Source organism: Trypanosoma conorhini (genome assembly GCF_003719485.1).
Source record: "Trypanosoma conorhini strain 025E chromosome Unknown Tco_14.4_contig_00744, whole genome shotgun sequence".
NCBI lineage: Eukaryota > Euglenozoa > Kinetoplastea > Trypanosomatida > Trypanosomatidae > Trypanosoma > Trypanosoma conorhini.
In genome coordinates this window covers 1-7,669 of record NW_021704833.1, presented here as the reverse complement: position 1 = coordinate 7,669, position 7,669 = coordinate 1, and the positions used below count along the sequence as shown (strand labels likewise).

Sequence of the window (7,669 nt, the reverse complement as noted above, 5' to 3'; positions counted from 1 at the left end):
GTGCGATGCGGGCCCTTGGCCCCGTGCACTCACTTCGATGCTTCGCTCTGATGAAGTATATTATGTATGTACACACAAGCTTCTCTCTCTCTCTCCCTCCCTCCCCTTGTGTGTGTGTGTGCGGTATGTCCTCACACTTCATGTATGGTTTCCATTGCGCTGCTCTTCTTTTTTGCCCTTTTTTTTCTCTCCTCTTTTATGTTATCGCTTCTCTTCTGCGCCCTTTTTTCCACCGCGTTGTGCCGGGTGGGGGCTTGGGGGGACGCACCACAGCGAAGTACAGGACAAGCGAGGAGAAGGAAGGAAACACATAAAAAGGGAAGGGGTGTGGGTTTTGTTTGTTTGTTTTTCTGTAGACATGTTTCTGGTTTCTGCAGTCCGTGGGGAAAGGCTCTGAACGACGGTCTTCGGGTCATTTTCGCCGAGAAGCGAACTTTTATTTTGCCGTGACGCTGCTCGTATAGAACGACCCAAGATACCGTTGCTTGCTTCCGTCGTGCCCTAGGAGGAGGTGGCGAGGGAAAGAGGGAGGGAGGAGGAAAGAAAAAAAAGAAAAAAGAAAAAGAAACTGCCGTAACAAAGTTCCTGGGCCCATTGAAGTTTCATGCTGAAACTCCCCTCCTGCACACATATACATGCACATATGCATAATGGACACATGGCCCAGTACACAATGAACGTGTGAATAAAGGAGGAATTCTGCCTCTCCCTCGTTGTGTGGTTTATATGTTTTTCTTCTTCTTCATCAATTCTCTGTGCATCCATTGCCGTGTTGCTTCTATTCCATTAAAGGAGAGTTTTCGTCTCGCCCGTTTCACCGGATTCATGGCCACCGTGCATGTTTGCAGACACGGCCAGGACGAAGACAATTTAGAAGGTCTTTTGAATGGACGACGCGACCGCCCGCTGACGCAGCTCGGGCGGGAACAGGCGACTGCGTTGGCGCAGAGAATAAAGGAGGGGGGAAAGTCGTATAACGCCATCTTGGCATCACCACTGCAACGGGCGAATGAGACCGCCCGCATCATTGGTGGGGTTCTTTCGGTTAAGGTGGAAACGGACAATGAACTAGTGGAGCGGGACTTTGGTGTGCTGACGGGAAAACCCATTGATCAGATCAGAGCGTACGCAGGGGAGAGTGTCTTGCAAGGGGATAAGGTCTTGTATTTTCTCTCCGTCGAGGGAGCGGAAACGTTTGAAGAATGCTATAGCCGTGCCGCTAGTGTGCTACGGCGCGTGGATGCCGCATTTACTGGGAAGCGCGTGCTGCTTGTGTGTCATGGGGACATTGGCAAGATGCTGCAGGCGGTAAGGAGAAACATAACATGGCGTGAGGGGCTTATGTTGCCTTATTTTGCCAATACTGATGTTCTGGAGACGTAAAAGAAGATGCATGTGAACGCCTCAGTCTGCTGTCTGTAAGATGTGTCGAAGTGTCACCTGCATACATACGTAACGGGCGTGTTGCCTTGATTTTCTTCCTCTTTTTTAATCTATTTTCTTTTTTCTTCTTTTTTTGCATCTTCCCATATCCATCGATCTCTCTCGCTCTCTCCCTCCCGCACACGCACACTGTTTGTGTGTCTGCATTTATTGAATGTCTTGTGTGCTAATTATTGTTATTGTGATTATTATTATTTTTTCCGTCTGTGGAAGCTGCCCCCCCTGTAAATTTTGCTCTTTCCTCCTCCTCTTGCACCTACAACTCTCTACTTATTGCCATCTGTTCCGTTATTATTATTATTATTATTATTTTCAAGTTTGTCGAGGCGAAAGTTGGTTTCTCCGCGTGGCGTGCGTCGGCGACTGTGATTTTTGTCTCTCTTCTCTGCAGCCCTCGTCCGTTGCTTTGTGCGGGAGGTGGCGGGTGGGTGGCGTGCCACTGATGCCGCCCAAGCGATGGGAGCGGCCTTCCATGATGAGTCGCGCGGAGACGCGCAAGGAGGAGCTGGTGCGCTACATCAAGAGGGAGATTGAGGACAACAACTTCCTCGGCCTCGTCGGTGCGGAGTTGGACAACATGGCGAACACGCTGGCAACATGTGGCTCTCGGCGGGAGTTGTTTGACTGGTGCCAGACGTTGATGGTCGGGGAGGCGGTGGCGGCGGAGGTGACGAGGCGGCGCGTCGACCGCGGCCCTCCCTTCAATGACGACCCTGCAGCGGTCGCAACGGCTGAGCCGGGCGCGGGGAGCGCTGCCGGAAAGAGCGGCAGCGGCCGACAGTTGACGGTGGCGGCAAAAAAGGGCGGGAAGAGGCGAGGCGCAGCGTTGCCGAAGGGGACCGGCAAAAGTGGGGCGGCGGCGGCGTTGCAGCCGGGCTTCTTTGAATGTGGCTGCTTTGCCACAAAGCATGAGCTCCGTGGGAACTGTGCCAACTGTGGCCGCATCATCTGTGAGCAGGAGTCGGACGAGACGTGCTACACCTGTGGGCTGGACCCCGCCACGTGTGTGGCGTATGAAATCAAAGTTCAGGAGGGCCTGATAGGCGCCGCCGCGCTGGAAAAAAATAAGGACAGCTACGAGGCAGCCGTGATGAAGCGGGACGAACTCTTGCGCTACGCAGAGACGCGTGCCAAACGCACAACGGTGATTGACGACCAGGCGGCTGTGCTTCTGTTCCCGAAGCATGCGTGGATGTCGCCCAAGGAGCGGCAAAAAGTAGACGAGGATGAGGCGCTTGCTGAACGGCGTCGCAAAGTAGCCGCAATGCACCGCGCCACTGGGGCGTATAAAATGCATTCGGATATCGTGAGCCAGAACGTCAATCTAGGCCTCCGAGAAGGAGCAGCAGTGGCGCAGAGTAGTGGCGCCTCCTCTGCGGCGTCCACGCGTGACGCTGACGGCGACGAGGAAGAGGAAGAGGAAGTCGCCGCGGAGGAGGCACGGGCGTTGCCGCTTCCTTCCCTTATGCAAAAGATATGGTACAGTTTGGATGGCGGCGTCGACACCACCTCCGCGGCGCGTGGCACCGCCGCCACAAACGTCGAGGGGACTCTGGAGAAAAAACCCGCAGTACGCCACGTGGTGGAACTGTCGCGTCGCGTGCAACAGGACTACTACGAAGAGGACGCCCGCCTATTCCGGGAGGCAGAGCGGGAACGAGGAGAGGAGCTCGCTGACGCTGAATTGTGTGGTCCTGGGGCGGCGTGTGCCGGTGATAACGGGGAAGAGGCGGCCACGGAGGAGGCAAACGCGGCAGCGGGAGAGGAGACAGCGGTGGGGCCAACGACGGCGGACATTGCCGTTGGCCGCCTCACACCGTCACCCGCGATGCGCTTGAACGACGACGGTGTCTGTCTCTCCATGCACCAGCCATGGGCGGGGCTACTTGTCGCTGGCATCAAGCGCCACGAGGGGCGGGTGTGGCCAACCGATTATAGAGGCCGTCTTTGGATCCACGCGGCCTCCGCACGGCCAGACGACGTTGGAGAAGTGGAGAAGCACTACTCAAAGTTCATGACACCCGCACAACACTTCCCAAAACACTACCCAACACGCGTGTTGCTTGGCTACGTCTACCTAGTGGAGTGCGTCGACAGTGAAACGTACAACCAGATGTTTGCCGAGGAGCAGCGGCAGGAGGAGTCCCCCTTCACGTTCATCTGCGCAGAAGCCAAGGCATTGCCGTTTCCGTTGCCCATGAACGGCGATCATAAGTTGTTTCGCATGGATCACAAGGTGCACACAGCCGCGCGAAAGCAACTTCTAGAGATTATGTGAAGAGGAGCCGTTTAAGACACCACCCCTCATCCTCCGCTTTTTTTTTTTTTCTCGCCATCACTTCCGCTTTGAATCAGTCTACCACGCACTTGTCTGGTGCCTTGCGCTCGCCGCTTTTGCGCCTACCTAAATTTCGACTGTCCTGTGGTGTGCCTGTTTTTTTGTTTTTGCCTTCCCTCTACTTGTTGCTCTTTTTCCTCTTCTCTTTTTTGTTGTGTTTTCCTTCTTGTCTTGTTTCGCGTGTGCATCCTGGCGATGCGTTCCGCGATGTTTCTGCTTGTGCGTGTGTGCGTGTCCACTTCCACCGGCGCGAATACGCACAACACGTGCAGAGTGAGAAAAAGTGCGAGGACTGAGGTGGATGTGGGGGGCGCGCGAGGGGGGAGGGGGAGTTATGCGCAAGCGTGAGAGGGAGAGCAGTGGGGGCAGCACGAGCTCCTCTGATTCGCTTTTCTCTTCTTCCGGCGGTTATAGGAAGGGCACAGGCGGCAAAGAGAAACACGTAAGCCTAAAAAAGAAGGGTAGCGGCAGTAACAACAACGGCGGCAACGACGCCACACCGAAGCCGGCCGCCGCGACATGGGAGCAACTTCTCGCGGAGCGCAAAGCTCTGCTGGAGACTCGGGAGAAGGAGTTGTCCTTGTTGGAGCAGCAGCGTGCCGGCACGGATAGTAGCAGCGACGACGACGACAGCGAATACGACAGCGGCGAGGGTGCCCGGGATAATGACAGGGGCAACGCGCAAGCGTTAAAGGACCAGCATAAGTATCACACTGAGAGGACGCTTCGTGTGGATGAAAATGTTGTTTTCACAGATGAGGACGACAGTAATGACCGGTTTGGAGGAACCGCGTCCACGTCAAGCGAGAGTGAAGTGGGCGCCAGCGACAATGATGGGGATATTGCTGAATTCCGCGAGCGGCTGCTTGCTCACGTCCAGGTCACCAGTGCGGCAAGGCGTGTTGACAGTGCCGGCTCAACCGCCAGTGATGCGGCACCCGCGCACGCCTTGCAGCACCTGAAGGAGGAGTTGATGAAGCCTGTTATGCCGACCGCGCTCACAGTTGTGAGTGCAACCGACGAGTCACATGACCTTATAACTGAGCTCGTCTCAGCCAAACTGCCTCCTCCTCCGCCAGAGGATGCGAAGCGTCTGCGCAAGTTACAGTACGTGGACCACAGCATGGTGCAATATCCGCATCTTCGCAAGGAGTTTTACGTTGCCCCTCCAGATGTCAAGAACCTCGGCGCGGAAGAGCTAAAAAGGCTTCTTAAGGAGTTGGATGGGGCAAAGGTGCGTGGACGCGACCCACCGCGCCCAATGCGTACGTGGAACGGCTCCGGCCTACCAGATTCCGTCCTGGAGGTGCTTGCGCGGGAAGGGTTCGAGCAGCCGTTTGCCGTGCAGTCTCTCGGTTCTGCCGCCTTGATGGGCGGTCGTGACTTGCTCATCACGGCCAAAACAGGCTCTGGAAAGACACTCGCCTACCTCCTGCCGCTGATTCGTCACTGTGTCGGGCAAGAGCCGTGTGGAAAGGGTGAGGGGCCGATTGGTCTTATTCTTGTACCCACACGTGAATTGGCTGTGCAGATTGTTCAACTGGCAGAAAAGCTATGCGTGGCGGCCAAGTTGAGACTCGTGTCTGCATACGGTTTAACATCTCTTGCAGAGAACATCAAACAATGCCGAGTTGGGTGTGAAGTCATGGTGTGCACCCCAGGTCGACTTTTGGATCTTCTTACGGTTAATGGGGGAGGTGCAATTTCGTTGAGGCGCGTGTCGTTCGTCGTGATCGATGAGGCGGACCGCATGTTTGATAGTGGCTTCATGGAACACGTGGAGGCCTTTTTAAAAAATATTCGTCCCGACCGACAGCTCGCGCTCATTAGCGCAACCATGCCTAAGGAACTGAGGAAAATCGTCATAAGTCACCTGCAAGATCCAGTGGAGATTACAGTGGGGGGTAAACCCTCTCCCGCCTCAAATGTTGAGCAACGCTTCTTTTTCTTTGATGAGGAGGTGTATGAGGTGGAGGAGGCAAATCGCACAGAGGATAGAAAGTTTTTGAAACTGTTACAAATTCTCGGCGATGAGGGCGGCACTGGGGAACACCTCATTGTCATCTTTGCTCAACGGAAGGAAGAATGTGATGAGCTCTTTGCACGTCTCTCTGCATCTGGCTACCAACGGCGTATTGCTATTCTTTATAGTGGGATGGACCCACTGGACCGTGAGTTTGCGCTGGAGCACTTTGCCCCCAACAATCAGTTTATTCTTATTGCAACGGGGGTGGCGGAACGGGGCCTTGACATTCCCTACCTGGAGCTTGTGATTAACTACACCCTCCCAGACCACTACGAGGCGTACGTGCATCGCATCGGCCGCACCGGTCGTGCTGGGAAGAAGGGCAAGGCGGTAAGCTTTTTCATGCGGGGGAAGGATGACGACCTCTCCGTGGACCTCTGCGAGGGCCTTGAGCGTGCACAACAGCAGGTGCCCGAGGAGTTATATGAGCGCGCGGCAAAGTTACGAGAGAAGCGCAAGGAGGGCATTGTGCGGCACAACACAGGTTTTTACCGGGGCTACATGAAGGCAAAGAAGTTGCGCTTTACAGATCGTGGTCAACAGGAGCAATTCAAGGCGGCGGCGCGGGCAGCGGGACTTGAGGAGTACTTGTCTGCCAGCTCCTGCACGGACTCGGATTTATCTGACAGCGATAAAGATGAGGACATAGAAATTGTTGCGGTACATGGAGATGGTACGCGAAATGGCGGCGGTGGCAGCGAGGAGGCATCCAAAGCCCTCACGCTGCACAGGAACACTGGTGCGTTGACTCTTTCCTCGCAGCAGCAAAAAGAACAGCAAGAACGCCTTGCCTCCGCACTCGCGTACGCGCAGAAGACAACAGACTCTGTGATCGACCCCTCCACTACAGGTGCTCGTTTCGAGGCTGAGTACCCTATCAACGACCTTCCCGAGCGTGTTCGGCTGCGGATGCAGAGCGCGGCTTTACTGCGTTCCGTGCAGGAGGACACCGGAACGACGATTGTCCGCAAAGGTGTGTTTTTCGATCGAAAGTACAAACATTCCCACCGCCTGCGCGAAGGTGTGCGGCCGCTTTACCTGCTGCTTATTGGAAAGACGGTGGAGTCTGTGCGTGACGCGGTGAAGAGGTTGAACGACATCCAGGCTGAGGCGCAGAGCCGCATCCAGCAGAAGGCGTCCTCCCTCGGGGCTCAGTTGTAGAGACACGGACAGCCAGAGTGGGAAGGGAGGAATGAACCTCATTTCCGCCCCTACCCTAAAAAAAAGAAAAAAAGAAAAAAAAGAAAACAACGTAGCTAAGAAAGAGTAGAGCGAGCACATCAGAGCTGCCAAAGAAGCAAGGCGTAGGTGAGTAGGCGGGCAATTTCTTTACTGGATTTAAATGCTGCTCATTTGATGTTCTTGCTGTTGCCTACCCCCTTTTGGGTGGAAAATAAAAAAAGTGTGTGTGTTTTTTATTGCGTTCTTTGGATCGCCTTGCTTTTTTTTTTTTCTTTATTTCTCTCCCTGCAAGCCGATGAGGGTATTGTGTGGGTTGGTTCCACCCAACCTTTTTTTCTTGTTGTTGTTGTTCTTTTTTTCTCATTCTCTGAATGGTGTCTACTGCTGTTTCACCTGCACTTACTTCTCGCGCCGCTTTCTGTGTGGTTTTTCCGTCTCTGTCTGACTCTCCCGCTCTGTGTGCTTGTGTGTGTGTGTGTGTATGGGCGGGGGGCGGTCTGCTTATCTGTGCTGGGCCCTTCCACATGACGCTTTTTTCCCCCATCTTTCTCTGCCCGTCGGCGCGCCTTTCACCTTCGTTTTGGCAACCTCTTCTCCCTCGATTTCGCGTTGCCGCACGCACGCAACTCCGTTCCTTTTAGGTCGGTTAGTCCATTGCATTATCATTATTATATATATAT

At 54.6% G+C, this 7,669-nt stretch overlaps 3 protein-coding genes across 3 annotated transcripts, besides 6 other annotated features; all 3 read left to right on the top strand.

Annotated features, from left to right (window-relative positions):
* Positions 1-81: 81 nt before the first annotated feature.
* Positions 82-103: a microsatellite.
* Positions 104-539: 436 nt separating this feature from the next.
* Positions 540-568: a microsatellite.
* Positions 569-825: 257 nt separating this feature from the next.
* Positions 826-1,383, top strand: Tco025E_08292 (phosphoglycerate mutase protein; the record flags this gene model as incomplete). The annotated part of the gene is made up of 1 exon (XM_029375146.1): positions 826-1,383. One exon carries the CDS (start codon positions 826-828, stop codon positions 1,381-1,383), a length of 558 nt encoding a protein of 185 aa, XP_029224751.1.
* A 229-nt stretch (positions 1,384-1,612) lies between these two features.
* Positions 1,613-1,642: a microsatellite.
* An 89-nt stretch (positions 1,643-1,731) lies between these two features.
* Positions 1,732-1,754: a microsatellite.
* A 131-nt stretch (positions 1,755-1,885) lies between these two features.
* Tco025E_08291 (thyroid hormone receptor interactor 4) lies at positions 1,886-3,721 on the top strand (the record flags this gene model as incomplete). Its single annotated transcript, XM_029375145.1, has 1 exon — positions 1,886-3,721. One exon carries the CDS (start codon positions 1,886-1,888, stop codon positions 3,719-3,721), a length of 1,836 nt encoding a protein of 611 aa, XP_029224750.1.
* Positions 3,722-4,115: 394 nt separating this feature from the next.
* Tco025E_08290 (putative ATP-dependent DEAD/H RNA helicase) lies at positions 4,116-6,968 on the top strand (the record flags this gene model as incomplete). The annotated part of the gene is made up of 1 exon (XM_029375144.1): positions 4,116-6,968. One exon carries the CDS (start codon positions 4,116-4,118, stop codon positions 6,966-6,968), a length of 2,853 nt encoding a protein of 950 aa, XP_029224749.1.
* A 57-nt stretch (positions 6,969-7,025) lies between these two features.
* Positions 7,026-7,058: a microsatellite.
* Positions 7,059-7,445: 387 nt separating this feature from the next.
* Positions 7,446-7,473: a microsatellite.
* Between the last annotated feature and the right edge of the window lie 196 nt (positions 7,474-7,669).